The sequence below is a fragment of the Pantherophis guttatus genome, chromosome 6 (assembly GCF_059756535.1).
Source record: "Pantherophis guttatus breed Tessera chromosome 6, ASM5975653v1, whole genome shotgun sequence".
NCBI classification, from domain to species: domain Eukaryota; kingdom Metazoa; phylum Chordata; class Lepidosauria; order Squamata; family Colubridae; genus Pantherophis; species Pantherophis guttatus.
The window spans coordinates 69,956,344-69,978,118 of record NC_142068.1 but is presented as its reverse complement, the minus strand read 5'-3'; the positions used below and the strand labels follow the sequence as shown (position 1 = coordinate 69,978,118).

At 39.5% G+C, this 21,775-nt stretch overlaps 1 protein-coding gene across 1 annotated transcript; it reads right to left on the bottom strand.

Annotated features, from left to right (window-relative positions):
* Positions 1–1,520: 1,520 nt before the first annotated feature.
* On the bottom strand, positions 1,521–15,597 carry ANKRD1 (ankyrin repeat domain 1). The gene is made up of 9 exons (XM_034430382.3): positions 15,262–15,597; positions 11,383–11,562; positions 8,358–8,495; positions 8,159–8,266; positions 7,151–7,249; positions 5,313–5,411; positions 5,072–5,170; positions 4,015–4,113; positions 1,521–2,450 (listed from the first exon to the last, which is right to left on the bottom strand). Exons 1-9 carry the CDS (start codon positions 15,286–15,288, stop codon positions 2,340–2,342), a joined length of 960 nt encoding a protein of 319 aa, XP_034286273.2. The 5' UTR covers positions 15,289–15,597; the 3' UTR covers positions 1,521–2,339.
* Positions 15,598–21,775: the final 6,178 nt, after the last annotated feature.

Genomic DNA, 21,775 nt, shown 5'->3' with positions numbered 1-21,775 from the left:
CTATGTCACATAAAATGCTGAAGAATTAAAAATCCCCAAAAGAAACAACAGGAGGTAAAAGAAAAGGAAGTTTAACTCTAGTTTATACCAACACCATTCACTATATCCTTCTGTGTTTCTGTCCATTGCAAACCATCTTTCCCTCCACCATCACACATTGCTTTTACTTTCCTTTTGAGGATCTCATCCAAGTTCATTTAGCTGCAACTTTTAGCAGTAGCACTTTCTGTATATGCCGCTTTACAGCGCTTTTCAGCTCTCCAAGCAGTTTACAGAGTCAGCATATTGCCCGCTGCAATCTAGGTCCTCATTTTACCGACCTCAGAAGGATGGAAAGCTGAGTCAACCTTGAGCCAGTCAGGATCGAACTGCTTGCAGTCGGCAGAATTAGCCTTCAATAGGGCATTATAACTACTGTGCCACCATGGCTCCTTTTATTGGTCGTCTTCATCTCAACCGACACATTCATTCAAATGCAATTCATTCATTCCTTCTATATGGCCAAACCATCTCAACATGCTGCTTTCACCGGTTACTGGTCACTCACCTTGTCTTCAGTCTGTTTTCATCCATCACCCATTCAAAACCGCTGTGGGTTTTTACCACTCATTATGAGATGCACACAACAGTAGTTAGTAGCCTTCCATGGTGGCTAGCCATGGTTTGTTTAAACTTTAATTATGGATGCAGCACCATTGGCTTTGTTCATGTAACTTTCTTAAGCCAGTAATGATGGTATAGTACCGCGATGGCGAACCTATGGCACGCATGCCACAGGTGGCACGCAAAGTCATATCTGTGGGCACGCGAGCGTTGCCCTAGCTCAGCTCCAGCACGCATGCGCACGCCGGCCAACTAATTTTCAGGCCTTCCGGGCCCACTGGAAGTCAGAAAATGGGCTGTTTCTGGCCTCTAGAGGGCCTCCGGGGAGGTGGGAAAGGCCGTTTTTGCCCTCCCCAGGCTCTTAGAAAGGCTCTGGAGCCTGGGAAGGCAAAAAAACGGGCCTTCCAGTTCCACCGGAAGTTACAAAATGGGCAGTTTCTGGCCTCTGGAGGGCTTCGAGGGGGGTGGGGAAAGCTGTTTTCGCCCTCCCTAGGCCCACCGTCCCATCGTGTTCCAAAAGTGGGGGGAGCACGGGGGAGGGGTCACACGCACATGAGTGGGGGGCAGGGCGCATTGAATTATGGATGTGGGCACGCGCCTGCATGACTCCCTCCCGCACTCCCCCGCTTTTGGCACACGATGGCAAAAAGGTTAGCCATCACTGGTATAGTACCACAATTTACCTCAAATATTAACCCCGAGCTAAACAAATGGCATCATACTTTGGTGCAAAGTATTGATCCAGTCAGTGTCAACAATTTGAGTATTGGCCACCTGATTTGAGAAGGTAAAGATTTTTCAAAGTTTATTTATAACCTCTAACGCTTATCTGAGAATTGGCAGGCATTTTTTTGTTAGCTGATGGAACATGACAATCTTCAGACAAATAAGTAAAAGTATTCAGGCAGAACAAGCCATTCTCTTATTTAAATCTTAAAGGGAATTTAATACAAAATGTACATAAAAAGCCATACAAATATACAGAACTTTTCTTCCATTACCGAGCATGTAAAAATAATTGCATTTTCTTCTACTTCACTTCAACACCTTCCTTTACGTAATGTTCCACTTTGAACTTTGTAGTTCATTGTCCACTATTTTGAGTAAAACTGGTCTACTCTTCGTAATAAACTTAAAATAAACCAGATCTGTTCCTTTTTTCATCCTACTTCCGCTGTTCCTTTCTAATGTCATCGCTTTCCATACCTCTGTTCTCCAGCCCCCATTCTTTGGCTTTAACAGTTTACTCTGATAATAGCAATTCAGCAGAAATGTTGGGTGACACCTAAAAATTAATTATGTTGGGGTTAAGTTGGGAGGAGAGAAGCTTGTTGTGAAGCTGCTAATACATTCAGAAACGTGATTGTCTTGTATAAATGCTCTTGGATGATTATCACTTCAGTTACCTTCTACGATTCTAGTATCAACAGGACATTTTGAAAAATCACCAGAGAAATTAACAGCCAAAGAAACTTCATCCAAGAAAAAGGGAAGAATGGAATACAAGATATAAATAGGAATAAATTAAAAAAACAACAACTTGAAACCAGTGGAATTGTAACATTCAAGCCGTGCCTTTGAATCTTCTGTCCTCAGACTTATTCCAAAGTTAAAACACTAGCTTGAGGCAAAAATGGCATCATGTATCCAGGATCTATTCTTCACATTGTTCTTTACGCTGATAATGATGCCACCTGCAAAGAAACGGTCATTCCCTGAAGCTTTCAATCTGGTTTTCAGAACGTATCTATGGGGGAATTCTTATAGGCATTCTCTTTCAGGTTGTTGAAGATTTCCTTGGTGCCGTTTTGCCACTGTAGAACAAGATCCATCGGAGTTTTCCCTTCCTGCGCAAAGACAGTCAAGAAAATGGGATTAGGCTTCTTGGCATGTGATTTTTGCTATCTTTTAATTTTATTTTTCTTGATCGATTTCTTGTCGGGCAAAATGAGGGAGACCTGTCTGGTCGCATTGTTTGAATAAGCATGTTCAAGAAGATAGGGGTTTCGCACTTCTAGAATTCATGCAGGGGTGAAATCCAGCAGGTTCTGACAGGTTCTGGAGAATTGGTAGTGGAAATTTTGAGCAGTTCGGAGAACCGGCAAATACCACCTCTGGCTGGCCCCAGAGTGGGGTGGGAATGGAGATTTTGCAATACCCTTCCCCTGCCACGCCCACCAAGCCACACCATGCCCACCAAGCAACACTCACAGAACCGGTAGTAAAAAAAATTGGATTTTACCACTGAATTCATGCTAATGTGGAATTCAATCTGAACAATGAATGTGCTTCCAACATATATAGTAGTATGTGTTGTAGCCTTGCCATAAATTCTTATTCCATCTATTACTTGTACTTCACCCAAAATCCACAATAAATGTAGTATCTTTATTACAGGAAACCAAAATACCACAAAAGAGTATCTTCTGTTCCAGATGGCCAACCCAGATCCTACCAGTGGTATCCAACAGAAAATCTGTAATTGTTTTCTCATAAAACTGCCTACTTAATCATTTTTTAAAACTATTTTGTTCAGTGGCCTATATTTGCCCCATAGAGCCAGCACCACTTGCATAAATGCTCAAATTTGGAAAGACAGTGAGGCACTGAAATACGGAAGAACATCAAATAGGGACAAAAAGTGACTTCCTTTACTCATTTTATTTTACCCTGGCTCTGTTTGAAGTCCAAAAAATAATATAACCCAATCAATTCTATCAACGCATATCCAAAAAGTGGCATCATCAACAAAGGTATATAAGAAACTATTTCAATTAGTTGTAGGATCAATTTCTATAAGATGTTCTTAGGTTTATAAATGAGTTTAAAGATCCAAAGTTCCACTTTGGGTTGTATATTCTGTATAAAATCTGTAGCCCTAACAAAAGCGACATTAATTTCACAGCTGCAGTGTGAAACTATGGCCAGAAAGGTCGTAAAATGGGGTAAAACTCACTTAACAACTGTCACACTTAGCCACAGAAATCTTGGGCTCAATTGTGGTTGTAGGTTGAAGATTACGCATTGAATTCCATCTTTAAAATAGCCTGTATTAAGTTCTGTCTTTCCTGAATATAACATTAGAATCAGTTGAACAAAAAAAATCAACCGAAAAATATATTTCAAAACAGTAAGAAGATGTTTTTTTGGGGGGTGGGGAGAAGCCTTGTAATGCATTTTGCAGTTTGTTAGTAATGAGTATGATCTGACATGTAATTTGCAATTTGTGGGCTTGATCCATCATATTTAAAATAGACACAGTAAAATCCATGAGACTAAACTGAATCACAGTTACTATAAATAACATTGATTTCAATGCATCTACATTGTCTGATTTCAACTCAGCGCTTCTACGTGACTTCAGTTTCACAACAGTGGGGGAGGGGGAACACTGCAAATGGAGTAACTTACAATGTTCTTTACGTTCAGGTTAGCCCCATAGAGAATCAGGAGTCGAATCATTTTATATCGATTTAATCTCACTGCATCGTGCATGGGAGCATCCCCTTCCTAGGAGAAGGAAGGAAAATTGAATATGACAGTCTTGGAGGCTGGTTGTGCACAATATTGACAATGCTCAACAAAGGATATCAACATGTTGCAACCAAAAGCTGTAATCTAATGTAAGTGAAGAGAAGGACCAGGGGTGACATGATAGCAGTGTTCCAATATTTGAGGGGCTGTCACAGAGAAGAGAGGGACACCCTGTTTTCCAAAGCACTTGAAGGCCAGACAAGGAACAATGGATGGAAACTGATTAAGGAGGGATTTAACCTACAACTAAGGAGAAATTTTCTCACAGTGAGAGCAATAAACCAGTGGAACAGAAGTTCTGGAATTCCTATAGGGAGGAAACAAGTATGCAAATGTAAATATGCCCTCACTTAGCCTGTATGCCAAATGCTCTGTGTAAACTAATATTAGCTTCATAAATTATGAGTTATTCACTAATGGCATGTAATCTAGACAAAGAGCTAAGGGAATATTTTCTAAATCTAAAAAACAAGTTTAGATTTAGAAATAAGCTTAGTTCCTGTACTATTATGGGTGTGCTACCACTTTCGGGGGGGATATGGGTTTGGGTCAGGCTGCAGACCGAGATATGGGTGAACATCTTCACTTTCAGACATTTAGTTCCTTATTCAACAGATTTAGTGGCATGATAGTAGGTCTATTGCCTTACAATCACAATGACTTACAATTGCAATTCTGGCCTCAGTTATAGTTGTAAATTTACCTGTATGGCCTCGGCATAAAATATAGAAAGTGGTTATGTCTGGTTGATGGTCATGTATTCATGGGACACTATTCAGTAGTACGAGAAGCCTCTCTTCCTCTATATTTGAATCATTTTGGTCCACTTTTACAAGCACAAAAAGCCACCATTACACCAGGTCCTTCTTGTTCAATATTGCCTTCTAACACCACTTACTCTATCCGTTACCAAGGAAGGAGATGATATACTTACTCTGTCTTTGGCATTCAGATCCGCTTCACATGCAATAAGATGTTCTCCACATTCATACTGGCCTGTCCTTACTGCCACATGCAAAGGACTGCTGAGCAACTAAAGGAAAGGAAAAAGTGGAAAAAAGCATCATCCATAACTGTAGACAATAAATTTGGATGGAGAAAAGAATTTCATACAAGCAGGTTCCAGATTCACATCTTCCTTAAAGCAAATTTTGGGGACAATTATCATAAAATACCTTGTCTTTGGCATTTCTGTTTATCCCTTTGTTTAAGAGGAATTTCAGAACTTCTACGTTTCCACCTCGACACGTCCAATGAATAGCCGTTGATTCAAGCTACATCAGAAGAAGCAAAACAAAAGACCAGGAGATTACAATAAAGTAGGAATAATTAAATTATAGACCTATTTTAAAAGTGTTCAGGCTCTTGGCTGGTCATCCTTTCGATTGGCAAAAACTTTTCAGGTTCCTGGATTCAGAGATTAACTAAAGCTGGAAGATCTTTCAATAAAAGATCCAGATTTTTCTGGATACAAGCCAATAAGTTAAGACAAAGGAGATGATCTAAGATCATGGTGGCTCCTGAATATAAACAGTAATTCCTAGTGACCAAGACTTGATTAAGTTGTATTCATTTAGGAACATAAGCAGAGCTTTATTCTGGGTTATTATTTTCTGTTTTGACCAGTAGCTACAGGTAGTCCTCAATTTATGACCACAACTGAGCCCAAAGTTTATGTTGCTAAGTGAGAAATTTGTGAAGTGTTAAATTTTGCCCTGTTTTTACAACTTTTCTCGCCACATTTGTTAAGTGAATCACTGCCATTGTTAAATTAGTAACCCCATTAACAACTTAAAGTTGTTAAGTGAATCTGGATTCCCCATTGACTTGTCAGAAAGTTGCAAAAGGTGATCACATGACCCCAGGATATGTTGTTAAGGCGAGTCAGTTGTCAAGCATCCAAATGTAAATCATGTGACCATAGGGATGGTGCAACAGTCATAAGTGTGAAAAATGGTTATAAGTGCCTTCAAACTGTCACTAAGCGAACTGTTATAAGTCGAGGACTACCTGTATTAGTTCCTAGTGTCAAAAACAAATGCCTTTCTCCGTCTAGTTTTTTTTTTTTTTTTAATTTGTATACCACCCTTCTCCCTGAGGACTCAGGGCGGTGAACAGCCAAGTAAAAACATAAACTACAAACATTAAAATACAATTAAAAAGATATATATAAATTTGGCCCCATGATTAAAAACAATAACAGACAATTAAAAACATTTTAAAAAGTGTTAGGCCAGCCTGGCTTGCTGGAAAAAGAAGGTTTTAAGGGCACGGCGGAAGGCACCGAGGTCTTGGATTCTCTAAGTTCTCTATTTAAAACATACATTTTATTATTAAGCTGCAGTCCCTCTTTGGTGCTCTCTGGATATGTTCAACTCCTCTTGGACTAATTTAATCACATAGGCAGTAGGTCAGAAAGCCCTACCACTTGACCAGAAGAACATAACTTGGCATGGAGTCAGAGAGAGTCATGTGTGTATCATTGCAGCAGAAGCATACCCTTAGAAGGCAACTTATCATGAAGTCCCTTTTATGAATTGTACAGTGCAGTAAACAACAGTCTCCTTAAGCAATTACATCTGACCAGAGGCATGCATTGCTAACATGAATAACACAGGGTGGACCCTTATCTGCTGGCCCCACTCCAAACAACTCACACCCCTATTATCCTGCTCTGTTCTTCATGTCAACTGGAAAGGAGGGCTTGTTGTCTACAAAAGTTTGCTTGATGTGATTGAGAATGTGAATGAAGCAGATTCCTGATGTGGCTTCATTCATAGTCAAGTTAATTTTAAAGACACCTCCACCACCACCGTATGGGACAAGGAAACCTGGCAGGTATATGAGATGACATGTTCGTTCTGTCTCTTTCCTTGTGTTAGCATACTCCTATTAAAAATAATAATGGACTGGCAAATGGGCCCCATTTCTTTCTCACAATTCTTTCAGGTGCTTTGCATGTTTGTGAGAATCAGTCTGAAGAACAGTATAAGTGCGCGCAGTTTTTGCTTACCATATCTTGGTATTCAAGATGAGCCCCAGCTGCTACTAACTTTTCCACAATTTCCAGATGTCCTTGTGAGCATGCCCTGTGCAAGGCTGTACGCTTGTACTGTCAGTGGGAAGACAGATAGCACAATCAATAATAAACAATTGCCTTTTTAAAAAAATTTAAAGCATTATTTCTCCCTCTCTCTTTCTCCTGGTGATTTTCTAATCTATAGCCTTTAGATTTCCTGGTGGTCATATAAGTACTAGCAGAGGTGACACTGTCTAGCTTTCTTGATGAGCCTGATATTAACTAAGTATTGCCATCTAGATTGTAGGTGTATATGTATGACACCAGCCAGAGCATAGAATGATGCTCTCAAAGAAGAAGTGCAACATTGGAAGATGTGGAGAGATTTGGCCCATATGATCATCAAGAAGGGGAGGGGAGGGAAGGAGGGAGAGAGAGAGAGAGAGATGAGGGGAAAATATTAAGTATTAGATGTAACTGTCTACGGAGACAGTTGCTAAGGTGCTTTTTCAAGAGGCAGGTGGACTTCCTTTGTTTTTCCTTGAAGATGTTTCGCTTCTCATCCAAGAAGCTTCTTCAGTTGTGACTGAACGTTGGGGAATGGAAGGATTTGCAGTCATCTGGTTGTTAGCACTCTTTTTGAGAGACCTTGAGTCCACTTGAAGGTTTATCTGGGCCCTCAGGGTCACCTGAATAGTGCAAATGGGTGTGGAACTTCTTGGAACTGCTGAACTGCTACTGGATGTAACGCTTAAGTCAGACTTTTGTTCTTCCACAGTATTGGTAGAAGAAAGACTGGATTACACTCTAAGAAAATGACACTCTAAAACTATTTTGAAAGTTGTTGCCTCCCCTCCCAGAAAAACCTGGAAACTGGAGGTAGAATGGTTAGGATGTTTCAAAGGCAACTATTCATTGAGCTACAGCTTCTAGTATCCTTTGGGGGAAACTGTTCAATTAGGATCAAACAAATAATACAGAAATCAGTCAAAGCCAATGTACCTCATCACAAGCATCTGGGTCTCCTTTGTCTGCTAAATACTTTTCAATCACTGGCATTTTGTTCTCCAAGGCAGCTTTTAAAAACGTGGGAACATCTACAGGTCCTGTCTGATATAGAAAAGAAAGAGCTCATCATTATTGGGAGATACCACTAAATGCAGAACAGAAGAAATTAAAATTCTTTGTCGCTTGAACGTACTATCACTTCTTGCTCAGGTTCCTTCTCAACTGGGACTTTGACCTTCTTTACTTTTTTCCTTTTCTTCAGAGTGATGATTTTTTCAAGGTCTTCCAAATTGTCAAGTTTTGTTCTCGCCTCTAGTTTCTTTTTCTTGAGCTGGACAAAAGGAATGAACAATACAGTAAGATGGTTTGTATATGACTGTCCCGAAATAAATATTGTATTATTAACATGTGACTCTCTCTCAAGGAATCTCAAGCATTACCAACCATGGTAATAAAAAGAGTGATGGTGATAAAAAGAGGAAAATCTTCATCCCCAGATCTGTAGCTTTTTACTGTGCCTGTCTCTCCTCCACCTCACTGATGCTTCAGGGCAATTAAGTCTCATAGTGTTCAATGAGCACATTTCTCTAAAGGAATCCCATGATTGCATCAGTTTTAATTATGTCTTGACAGGTGAAATTACTGGGGTTTTTATTTGTTTCTTAAGATCAGTAGTCATATCCTTAGGTGTCCAGCTGATGTGCAGGAGTGCAGAAGCCTGGCACTCTGACAAATCAGTCATCAATAGACACATAGACATTAATAACATCTACAGACTATGCAAAAGAGACAATCAACCAGCCTAAAAGACAAGAACAACAACAAGAAGACTCCAGCACCTCTCCACCAGTGATCAGCAACCAGATCAGCATAGATTAACTCCAAGGTTAATATCAGACCAACAATCAAGTAAACAATCCCCCAATCAAGAAACTGCCCAACAGCCATCAGTAAACAGCCCAACGAAAGGATCTCTAAGACCTCCACCCACACAGACAGGCAAGTCAACTGACAGCAAACAGCATTCTTTACTAGCACTGATGATGATACCTAATTAGGTTAATGGAAGGTCTGCAAGAAAACAAGCAAGCTCAGAGAGCACCAAGGACCCACTCAGTGCTGATTTTAAAAGTTATGTTATCAGGAGGCGTGCAGAAAAAATAGCCTTGAGAAGTAGAAAACAGCTATGGATTTTGTTTCTGCAATTCCCTTTCTTCCTGAGAGCTCGGTAAAGAAAATATTGGACAAAAGGCATTGTACAATAGTTATATTTGTACATCTGTACCGCTAATCATTATGCCACTAAATACATTAGAAGGTTGAATACTTGATTGCATGGGTAAACTCTCTGTAATAAAAAGTTGTGATAAGAGTAGCTTTTTGAGGGAATCTAAAAGGAGAGTCGAGAGTCAGTTTGATTTATTGGTTAAAGGTGTTAGACTATGAAGTGAGAGAGACTCGTGTGGACTAATCCTGCCTTAGGCACAAAGCCAGCTGAGTGACTTTGGGCAGTCCTTCTCTCTCAGCCATAAGAAGAAAGCAATTCCGAAAATGCTGCTGAGAAAATTGCGTGGACTTGTCCATGTAGTCATGAGGAATCACGACTGGTTTGAAGGAGAGGAGAGAGAGGGAGTCAGAGAGAGAGAGAGAGAGAATGAGAGAGACAGAGAGAGACAGGGAGAGAGAGAGAGGGAGAGAGAGGGAGACAGAGACAGAGAGAGACAGGGAGAGAGAGAGACAGAGAGAGACAGTGAGAGAGAGAGAGAGTGAGTCAGAGGGAGACAGAGACAGAGACAGAGAGAGACAGAGAGAGAATGAGAGAGACAGAGAGAGACAGGGAGAGAGGGGGGAGAGAGAGAGGGAGAAAGAGACAGAGATAGAGAGAGGAAGAGGGACAGATTGTAATAAAGATGCATTTTTAAATTAGTTGATCGAGAATCACTTCCAAAAGAAAAGATGCAAAGGGGTTGTTGGTGCAATAACTATTATACATTATGGAATAGGTTGTCACTTGATGTCGCACTCATTAACACCTCGTGAAAAGTCACTTGAGCTGCTACCCTGTACGAAAGATGTGTCAGCGTGTATTTAAAGCAGAGGCAACATATTCCTAAATGGTTCTCAAGTAACTCATAAATGCATCATGTAACAGATTGTTGTTGCTTACTTATCTAAAGATCTTACCTTTGAAGGACTAAGCAGGAGAATTTCAGGAGCCTGTTCTAGCAAATGTCTAGCTCATTTGACTGAATCAATACATTTCTCAATTTGTTCTGCTGTCACTATGGTATTAATATGTAATGTAACACATTACATATTATGTCCTTCATGGCACAAGGCCTGGTTGCTTGCAAAGGTGACCTGTTTCTGAAAAAAAATTGCCTATTTGAGAAAATCTGCTGTGGGTCTTCTCACCTAAGGAGTATCATCTAGCCAGAATGGGACAACTCACCGCAGCCAAATTGTTGCAGCCAATTCACCACCGTCATCTCAACACGGGACAACTCGCCATGGCCAACTCACAGCGGGACAACTTGCCAAGGGACAATTTAACAATCTAATTTAATTATTTAAAATAAATGAACATTATTTTAATTTTTGCCATTCACATTTTGTTTTGCATCCTTTCTTTAATGGTCCTATTCCACCATTTCTTTGATATTAGTGTAACTCTTGTCCTGCAGCGAGTTGGGCATGGCGAGTTGTCTCATAGCAAGTTGGCTGCTTTGAGTTTTCTAATCTGATATTCCTTTTTACAGGTAAATAGATGAGAAAGCAAATAACCTGCCACCACCTATAGCATCTGAGAAACTCGTTTGAATGATACTCATAGGAACCAGTATCATGTAGTTTCTGTGGTCAATCTTGTCTATTGCTCCATGAGTCGTTGACATTGTCCAGATTTTCAAAATAAAATTTCCCCAACTTTGTTCCCCAGCTAGAACTTCCTTGAAGGTGAAATTGTGTTATATCATGAATGCAAAGATTAAGCACTCCCCAAGGATTCTTAATAGCTCATCCTTTTAATCTGTTTCAAATCTCAACTTCCTGGTTTTCTCATTATAATTAAGTTTTGACTGAACATCTTTTTCCTGATCCTCAGCATAGTCCTACCAGATTATGTAGGCTTGTTCTAATGTGACTGTAGTAGAGAACAACAGTAAATCAAAACATTGGCGATATATTCCCAGAAGATACATAAAAACTCATTATTTTACCTCAGCTTGCAGCTCCTTCTCTTCTTTGTAAGTCAGAGTGCGCTGTGTTACCGAGGGATCAATGACCGTCTTCAGGTCTTCTTGCTTCTCTAATCTCACTGTAGCTTCATATTCTCCATCTTTGAAGTCCTCCGGAAGGAAATCCCCCATTTCTCTACCTTCTGTCTTCTTGCCTGTCATCTGTCAAAGAAAACATGTGTTTTAAGATTAGAGTTCCAAAAGGTTGTCCCTGACAAACCAAGACATGGAGGAAATTTATAAAAAAAACAGATTGTACAACCACCGAAAGAACTTGCTGACAAAAAAAAAAAAAAAAAAGTGAAATTGATGTCCCAAGATCATCATGACAGGCACAGCTTTGAGGAAATGGTAAGTGAACTGATAAGGAACCATGAGCTGTACAGTATTGCTGAGGGCAACAGTATGTTTGCAATTAAATAACTGTGGAAAAAATAAACCATCGGGATATTCAGAAGCAAGGAGACTGAAAACAAAGGGAGCAATAGAGGCAATATCCCAAAGGTGCTTTTTTCAATAGGCAACTGGACTTTCTGGTTTTTCTTTGAAGACGTTTCACTTCTCATCCAAGAAGCTTCTTCAGCTCTGACTGGCTGGTGGGAAGCTGAAGAAGCTTCTTGGATGAGAAGCGAAACATCTTCAAAGACAAACCAGAAAATCCAGTTGTCTCTTGAAAAAAGCATCTTTGGGGCAACCATGACTTAGATGACTGAGAACCTCCATAGACAGTAGAAGCAATACGTTGCAAAAGAAAAACCTGAAGGAAAAGTAGATGATATTGAGGCTTGGAAAGAGCCAGAATGAAAAAAAAAAAAAAAAAAAGCAAGAAGACTATCATTATTCCTTAAGAATAGTGTGCTCAATTTTCTTGGGAGGAAGAACAAAATAGCACTAGAAGGATAGTTATCAAGAGACTAAGTGGTTTGAGAAAAATAGTTAAGTTTTGCAGCAGTCTGAGAAAGAAAGGCAACGGATATAGCGAAATAGAGAAGCCCAGAAGAAAACTACCCTACGGTTCTCCCTCACCCACAAAGGGAAGGGCTGGAGATAGGACAGTAGACTGACTAAGGAAACTGTAGACTGAGTGCTACTGTGGACCGTGAGTGTATTGAGTTGCAATATCTGACACTCACATTAGGATGTTTGCCATCGTAGCAGCAGTATGACCTGCGACAATGAAAGCCCAGACGTGCTGAAGGATGTCAGGAAAGATTTTTATATATTAATGGGAATTAGCCATACAATTGCTTAGCTGTGAGCAGCTGGTTATTAGCTAAGACCTGCAGTGGCTAAGTTAGTAACCTGGTTGTTAAGTGAATCCGGCTTCCCTATTGACTGTTTTTGGAAGAAGGTTGCAAAAGGCAATCACATGACTCCAGGACACTGCAGCCATCATAAATATGAGCCAGTTGGCAAGAGTCTGAATTTTGACCATGGGGATGCTGCAATGGTTGTAAGTGTGAAAAACTGTCATAAGTCACTTTTTTCAGTGCCGTTGTAACTTCAGATGGTCACTAAAGGAACTGTTGTAAGTCAGGGACTACCTGTATTGTAAGATTAAAAGGTAAAGGTAACAGTTCCCCTCACACATATGTACTAGTCATTCCCGACTCTAGGGGGCGGTGCTCATCTCTGTTTCAAAGCTGAGGAGCCAGCGCTGTCCGAAGACATCTCCATGGTCATGTGACCAGCATAACTAAATGCCAAAGGTGCATGGAACACTGTTACCTTCCCACCAGAGGTGGTCCCTATTTTTTTACTTGCATTTTTTACGTGCTTTTGAACTGCTAGATTGGCAGAAGCTAGGACAAGTAACGGGAGCTCACCCTGTTACGCGGCATGAGGGATTCGAACCGCTGAACTGCCGACCTTTCGATCAACAAGCTCAGTGTCTTAGCCACTGAGCCACCGCATCCCTAAGATTGTAAGATTAGTTTTTTACTAATATTCACTAGTATGTGTGAATAAGATCATAAGTCACTTTTTTCAGTGCTGTTGTAACTTCGAACAGTCACTGAACGAACTGTTGTAACTTGAGGACTACCTGTAGTTGCCCGCAACCAAGCAATTGTTGCTCTAATGATCTGATTACTAGCCACTTCTAACTAAGCACTGGCCTCAGAATGAACAGACAGAAAAGGGAATGAGCTTGAATTAGATTTGACGTGTAGCAGGATGGCAATACATTGAAAGATTTGGATGCTAATGAGCTCAGATACAGAATATCTTACACTGAAGGATGTGTGCCCTTAATACATTCAATTAAATTTAAAATCAAGTCTGCAGCAGTTTGCAGTGTGCAAGCAGCTAAAGTTAGAGATTGCTACATCTCACTGAAATCACCGAAACAACTCAGTGTGACTTCTATAAATCCCAGTGCTTCCAGTGGGTTTTAGTCACGACTATGTTTAGCTGGATGAAGAGAAATGATGGAGAATCCACCCAAGAATGCAATGGGGCATATTTTTTGGTTTTTTGTTTTTAAATATCCTACTCCCTTGTTCCTCCCAACTCTCTATAGACTGACAGACTCCTATGCCATCTGTTTTTGAAATCCTTTCTGGCTTAGAAGAAGCTTAGAGAGACTTGGGGTCCTGCTATCGAGAAATAGAAAAATCTCCTGGGTTACCCAAAATTTACCATGTTGATCCTGAGTTCGTTCACACCAGCTTTGTTTGCGAGTTGCTAACAAACTATGTATACATTGAAAGTACAGAAATCCACATTTTATGAAAGAGATTTCATAAAACAAAATCTCTTTCTGATCAAACCACAATAGTCCATGAAAAAGACCCACTACCGGTCCATCTAATTAAATTCAGTAATAATACACACAGGAAATTACACAGGGCTTACCCATATACTTTCACTTTTTATTTTCTAGACCTAATAAACAACAATCCAGATTGTCATACCTATATTCGGTGACAAATTAAGCTCAGAGGGGTGGAATAGGTAAAGGGTTTGCTTATTTGCCAGTACAAAAATGTTGTGCTATTTTTACAGCTAAAGTGTTTGAGATAAGCAACTATTTCAGAATCACTTCTATTTTCTTTCCATTCCTTCACTGTCATTTGCTGCCATTAATAACCCAGTCATAAACAGCAGAGGTGACTAGAGGCCTATTAAAGCTGGGTCATTTAAGTTCTGTTTTAATTCTTCATTATGTTGTCTGGAATGGGAGTTGGAGCCAGACTTGTGTGCCTGGCATAGTATAAGCGTAGTTGAGAATACTTTGAATCACTAGGGATGTTTTAATAGCTGAACCCATCACACTCCTACTGTTTTTGTTGTATTTTCGTGTGAACTATCCCGAAAGTCTCAATATGGCAAAAGATGGCATATAATAAATATCCTCTTTTGAAAATTTTGTTGACACTTAAATAAGACCAAGCTTTTTTTAAAATTAATTTGCAAGCTAAACAACAGTACAATGTATTGCTACATAAACTACTGTTATTAAATGTATAACATGTATTTATATGAAAGATAAATAACAACTTCAGCAATAAATAACCCATTCCTATTCATTCATCTTCATAATAAACTTTAAACATAGGAGAATATTATTATTGTCACAAAAGTTGCTAGCGATAAAAACTATGGGACATATGTGAATCAAAATTCAAATAGTAGATTTTCTCTCTTTGTTCTGTTTGCTTAAAAGGACCACACCCATTCCCCAATGACATTTTAATTACAATATAATTTTCCCTTAGGTACCACCTTCAATCAAAAGAAACAATTTGGTCTTAGAGATAACCATTCCTTTGTTTGATGATGGTCAACCCACATGCTATTGAACTGGAAGTGATGACCACCTTTTAAAAAAATTATCACACAAGGTAGTTTGATACTTACCAGATCTTCTACCAGTAACATCATCATCCTGGCTGTTTGGCTGATCAAAAGCTGATGGTACAGTGGAGTATTCCTCTCAAGAAAGATGCCTTTACTGTCCAAGGCAACTTGACTGAGACATGCCAAGCTCTGTTAGTTTATATATCTTTGCAAAAACTTCTTCTGCGTGAGATAATCTTCCAACCTGGGAATCCAAACAGTTCAGCAATAGGTGTTTTCACATTCCAGGCATATTAACTAGCCAGATCTAGTGTCAAGGATAGGAATTGGAGGGGGGTGGGTGGGTTGAGGGAGGGTGAGGGGAAGAGGAAAAGTCCTGCGTTGTAACGGCACCAAATATCTGAATTAGTATGAAATACAAGAGCTTCATTCCATTGGCAGTGACTACATAGCTCAGCAATGCAAACCATGCTGGCTGCCCGGTGTCCATTAAGACAGCTGTCTGCAGATACCACCCTTATCATAACTGGCTCCCACATGAGCAACAGACACCCGGAGGGGGGGACAAAAGACAAGGTAGCCCTCGTTTTGTGGATAAACAAAGAAGTAGGTCAACTGATGGAAAAATAATTATTTTGGTGATACTATGTCCTAGGATTTATAAATAGTTCCGTAGGGAAATATATTCTTCCCCTTGCCCTCATCCCCCCGGTCTCTCTCATACACACACACACTTATCATGATGTCACTTGTCTATATTTGTCAAGAAGAATTTTCTGAGGGGATTATGAAGCCAGAGTGATGTCTCTGGTGCTAAAAGGACTGGGTGACATGTTAAGTTACCATCAAGATAAGAACGCAAAACTCGCCTGCTTTTCATTTTCTCTGGAATCTGTCACTGCTTATAAACAGGGATTATGAGCTCTGTTTTCAAGGGTCAGGAAGGTGAAACTGCAATTTAGTGTAGGTAAAGACTTCCAATGAAATTGGAAAAGACAATAATTTTTTTTAAAAAAAAAATCTAACTCTTGTCCAAGGTATACCTTTTAATGAGGAATTTATGGTGGGCATTGGAATGTTGGCCCTAAGGAAATATAAAAGATGCAGCAAATCGATAATATCCTGATCTGATTAATCAGTCCTCGCTAAAAGCCATTTCAAAAGTTCGTGTATTGGATTCTGAAACCATATTCCATCTCCACGTGCCCTAGGCAATGTGCAGCTTTAAAAAAAAAAAACTCCTATCCTTAAAAGAAAATCAAAGTATAAAATACAGATCTAGTAAGCTACAATAAAGAGAAAGAAATATCCTATTAAAATCAATAGCCATATTAGCAGCAGTAATTTCAAATGAGTATCCTCTGTATTCAGATCCAGCTTTACTGCACTACTATGTAACATTGCAATATAAAATATTCTTCGGATAGCCATTTCCTTGCCAGACGTACTCTCGGGAGGAAATAAATTGAAATTGGGAGGGAGGCAGAAGATGTGCTTAAAGGAGGAGCAAAGTCAAGGGCAAAAGGCATTTTATCCTTCAGAAAAATACTGGAGGACATTCCGTGGCAGAGAAACAGATGCTGGGCTAATATTACACAGGGCTAGTTAGAACATGGACATGGCCTTAACAGAACTTGATTATTTTATTCAAAGAGACTATATCTAAGTATGTTTTTCATTTGGATATCACTTCCGGATTTTGTGCTTGTGATGAAAAAAAAATGAAACTTTGACTTTGGTTTTGTCGATTAGATAGATTTGTCATTATAGAAATGGCTAGTTACGTATTAATGTGTAAAAGCGAAAAGTTGAGGCTAGAGAGTGTTTTTAATCTTGTGCTGCGCTAAAAAGAGTCGGAAGTCAGCACCATTCCCCCCCCCACCTTATACCTTACATTTTCTTTTCTCCTTTCTTTTTCCTTCTCCTAATTTCCCATTTCTATTTCTCTTTGTATTTTATCTATAGATAAAATAATAAAAGCCAAAAAAATTAAAATTAAATTGAAACAGGGAAGGAGTCAGTAGATGTGCTTAAAGTGCTTGCCTACAAAAAGAGAAGCAAAGTCAAGGGCAAAAGGAGGAAATGGCATTTTATCCTTCAGAAAAATATTGGAGGACATTCCGTGGCAGAGAAACAAAGGTTGGGCTAATATTACACAGGGTTAGTTAGAACATGGACATGGCCTTAACAGAACTCACCAGTAGGGGTGAAATCTTTTAATGGATTTATTAATTTGCAGCAGAGACATAATTTCTTTTTTTTAATTTGATTTATATGCCGCCCTTCTCCGGAGACTCAGGGCGTCTTACAATGTGTTAAGCAATAGCCTTCATACTTTTGTATATTTATACAAAGTCAGCTTATTGCCCCCACAAACTGGGTCCTCATTTAACCTACCTTTGAAAGGATGGAAGGCTGAATCAACCTTGAGCCTGGTAAGATTCGAACCTGCAGTAATTGCAGGCAGCTGTGTTAATAACAGGGTACTTTAGACCACTGTACTACCAAGGCCCTTGGTAATATCAAGAAATAATGTCAAGGCCCTTGGTAATATCAAGAAATAATGTTGATAAGTGAATAAAGGAAATTACTAAAGCTTTACAATTAGTCCTCAATATAACATTAAGAAAAGATTAATTAAACATTAACAAGGTACAGTACATTGAGTTAGTTTATGGTATAAAAAAAATTATAAAACTTTGAGCTTAGTGCCAAAATCTCCTCTAAGAAGGAGGGGGGAGGGGGAGGGGGAGGGGGAAGGGGAGGAGGAGGGGGAAGGGGAGAGGGGGGAGAGAGAGGGGAGAAGGGGAAGGGGAAGGAGAAGGAGAAGGGAAAGGGGAGTGGGACGGAAAGAGGGAGGGGGAGGAGGAAGAAGAAATATAAAATGTTCATGTACTTTGTGCACATAACTGTCCATTTCTCTGTGTGAAGTTGAATATTTCTTGAATAATAATCTTTTTTTTTTCATAAATATGACAGCTGCACATCATCTGTCATAAAAAAAGCAGGAAGTATGAGAGAAGCTGCTTAGCCTGGCCTTTCCTGTATTGCATTGTCTGACTGATTGATAGTTGTTCTCAGAGTTTCAGACTAAGCGTTTTCCAGGGATGAAATCTGGAATGGAATGTTTGTCAAATGTGTAGATGACATAAACTCGTTGAGATTGTTAATGCTTTAGATTGAAGATAGAAACAAAATTCAAGAATATTTGATAAATTAAAGAAATGAGCTGAAAGTGCCTTGAATTAAAGACATACAAACAAATGCAGAGATATAGGTTAGTAATAATATTTCTGAAATCAATTTTAAATTGTAATTGATTGCAAAATTAATATATGATCAGTCACTCTTTCAGGTTGAACCAGAGGTGGGTTTCAGCAGGTTCTGACCAGTTCTGGAGAACCAGTAGCGGAAATTTTGAGTAGTTCGGAGAACCGGTAGTAAAAATTCTGACTGGCCCCGCCCCCATCTATTCTCTGCCTCCCAAGTCCCAGCTGATTGGGAGGGAATGGGGATTTTGCAGTGACCTTCCCCTGGAGTGGGGAGGGAATGGAGATTTTACAATATCTTCCCCTGGAGTGGGGTGGGAATGGAGATTCTATACCATCCTTCCCCTGCCACATCCACCAAGCCACGCCCACCAAGCCATGCCACACCCACCAAGCCACACCCACAGAACCGGTAGTAAAAAAAATTAAAAGCCACCACTGGGTTGAACCAATAGAGTTAATAACACTGGTTTCCAAATCAAACAAATAATTCCACTGTATCCATAGTGCACTGGTTAAATCCCACTTCAAGTATAGTGACGGGCCCTGAACATTAGATTTAAGGGTCAGGGGAAGTAAATTTGGCCCATTAAAGGCATTGAGGATGACGGGACTGGAAACTAAAGTCCTTTGAAGTCAAAATGAAGGAGTTCAATATGTTTTGCCTTGAGAAAAGATGGCTGGGGTCAGGGAAAGAGTATTTACTTACTTATTTGACTCATATGTCTACCTAGCTTATGGAAGCATGGTTCAGTACCTAATGGAATGTCACATAGAAAAAGACCACAATTTGTTTCAAATAGATTCAGAGGACAAGATATGGAATAACATATTTTGAAAGTTTGGTAATAATATGAGCAATTCGATAATAGAACCAATTTCCTAGGGAGGATCAGTGGTGAAATGCTACCGGTTCACACTGGTTCGAGCAAACCAGTAGTGATAAAAACTACCAGTTCGGGTGAACCAGTAGTTAAAAAAAGCTACCGGTATTTCCAATGATCAGCTGTGCCATGCAATTTAAAATAGCTAGAAAGCAGGAAATCCTATTTTCTAGTGAATCTAAATTGCGTGGCACAGCTGTCCCCCCTCCCTGCTGTTCTATTTACCTTCCCAAGCCTTTTTCTGCACGCAGCGTGTGTTTGGTGCGCACTACGCATTCACGAACAGCAAACCGGTGGCAAACCGGGGAAGATTTCACCACTGGGGAGGATAGCAGGTTTCCTCACTGGAAATGTTTAAGTAGAAGCTGGACGGTCATCTTTGGAAGATGCTTTAATTTGGATTCCTGCAATGGTCAGGGGGCTGGACACAATGACTCCTTTTTGATTCTATGATTCTTATATTACTTTAGTTATTTGTGAGAAGCCAGGATAGAAATTTTAAAAAAGCAATCAATATAATCCACTTTAATTTGTTACATCTTCTAGCTGAATGTTGAATGATGTCCAAGGGATAACTAAAATTCATTGAATGACAATGAAAGTATTTATTCAAGAAAAACAACTTTCAAAACAACTGCTCAAAAGTGTCCTTCAAATATAGCCATCTTGTACTGAAATCGGTCACCTGAGGCTATTCAATGATGCCTTTCTTTCCTTACAATGCAAATGTCCTCACTCCCACCAACAAATATGTAGGTTAGTATGCTTGTGTAAATGTGTATTTGTATCCTACTAGAATGTTGGAAGCAGTGCAGAATGACCCTCGGAATTCCATTAAAATTTTATAGACTCCATAATAGTTTAAATTGATTGTATCATTGATTACTCTATTAAATAAACTTCCTGCCAAACCTTTTCAGAAATCTTTGTTAACTTGCAGTTCTCAAGACATTTTCAAAAGGCTGATTATTAAGTTCTTTGAGCTTCTGCATAAATAGCAACTGTCCGCTAATCCTTAAAACATTAAGTTCACAGAACCCATAAATACTAACCTATTCTATGTACAATCATCAGAATGAATATATTGCTGGATTTGTTTTTATAGACATTCAGCCAGGAAGGTAGATTATGGGAGTCTTTGCTTTGTTACTCTCTCTTTCTCTTCATAATGATTCTGTTGTGGTTAATTTAGAAATCCACTATATTTACTATATCACATTGGCTTTAATTAAAGACAACTTAATATGGCTTCCTTCAGAATTCAAAAAATAAGAGGCAAAAGATACATTTTTGTAGAATATTTTTGTGCTTCCTGTATGGAAAACCCATTTCCCAAAGCAGCTTTCATATCCCAAAAGACTAAAACATTTACAAAACTAACATACTACGTTGGAACAATTCCAAATTTTTGTAATCACCCACAGTCCTAACAAATAAAACTGTAGTGTAGATTAGAACAGTAAAACTATTCCCGAAAAGGCTTGGGAAAAGTGAAAGGTAGGAGTTTGTTTAAATGTACATATATTTTGTTATTCGATTAGTCAGCTAGCAGGATTTGAAAATTTCTCAACCTATCTTCATTTCATTTCATTTCATTTATTGGATTTGTATACCGCCCTACTCCCGAAGGACTCAGGGCGGTGAACAGCCACAGAATAAAACACATAAATGCAAAATTTAAAAACAGAATAAAACCGAATTAAACAATTTGGCCGAGACAAATTTAAAACACCCAAATTTTTAAAATTTTAGAAATTTTAAAATTTCTATTATTTTCATAATAGAATTTCAGATTAATGATGCTATGGGCCAAACCAGATGATGTTACTTCTCCCCAATCCAACCAAAAGACTGGTCAATGACCAAGAGAATGTTTGACCTTGGGGGGCCGGGGTGGGTGTGGCCAGGGTAGGTCTGGCCAGCTCGATGTCACTCATGTCGGGGGAGCTTGTGGTGGTCCGAGTGCTCTTTCAGCAAAAATGGGCTCCCAAGCTCCATTTCCGGCTGCGACGGCCTCCTGCAACCCTCTGTCAGAGAAAACGGAGCTGCGGCCCTCCCGAGTTTCATTTTCACTGGCAGAGGCACCATGGGCTGGTCCTTCGCTGTTCCCAGGTCGGCCCTGCGGGCCAGATCTAAGTGAATCTGTGGTTTGAATCCGCGGGCTGGATTCAGACCACAGGCCTTGAGTTTAACACCTCTGGGTAGATGCTTCTATTTCTGTGTATCCAAATATATGAGGAAGAGAGCTCCAAAGTCAATGCAGACTCGTCTAGAATTTATTGGACAGGTTTAGAGATGCTGCGACAGGAAGGTGTGATAGTCACACACACTTTTAGAGTCTTTGTATGTAGGTTCGGAATCTTTCCGTGAAGCTTGAGCTATCTACTTTCATTGTTGGATGGGATAAATAGTGTTGCCCTA

Bases quoted from the DNA above. Each gene is read 5' to 3' on its own strand.
- ANKRD1 (XM_034430382.3), bottom strand. From the start codon at position 15,288: ATGATGATGTTACTGGTAGAAGATCTG. The intron at 8,496-11,382 runs GTAAAATAATGA...CCTTTTGTCCAG, and splicing joins AGAAGGAGCTGCAAGCTGAG to CTCAAGAAAAAGAAACTAGA. The intron at 4,114-5,071 runs GTAAGTATATCA...TCCTTCTCCTAG, and splicing joins ATCTGAATGCCAAAGACAGA to GAAGGGGATGCTCCCATGCA.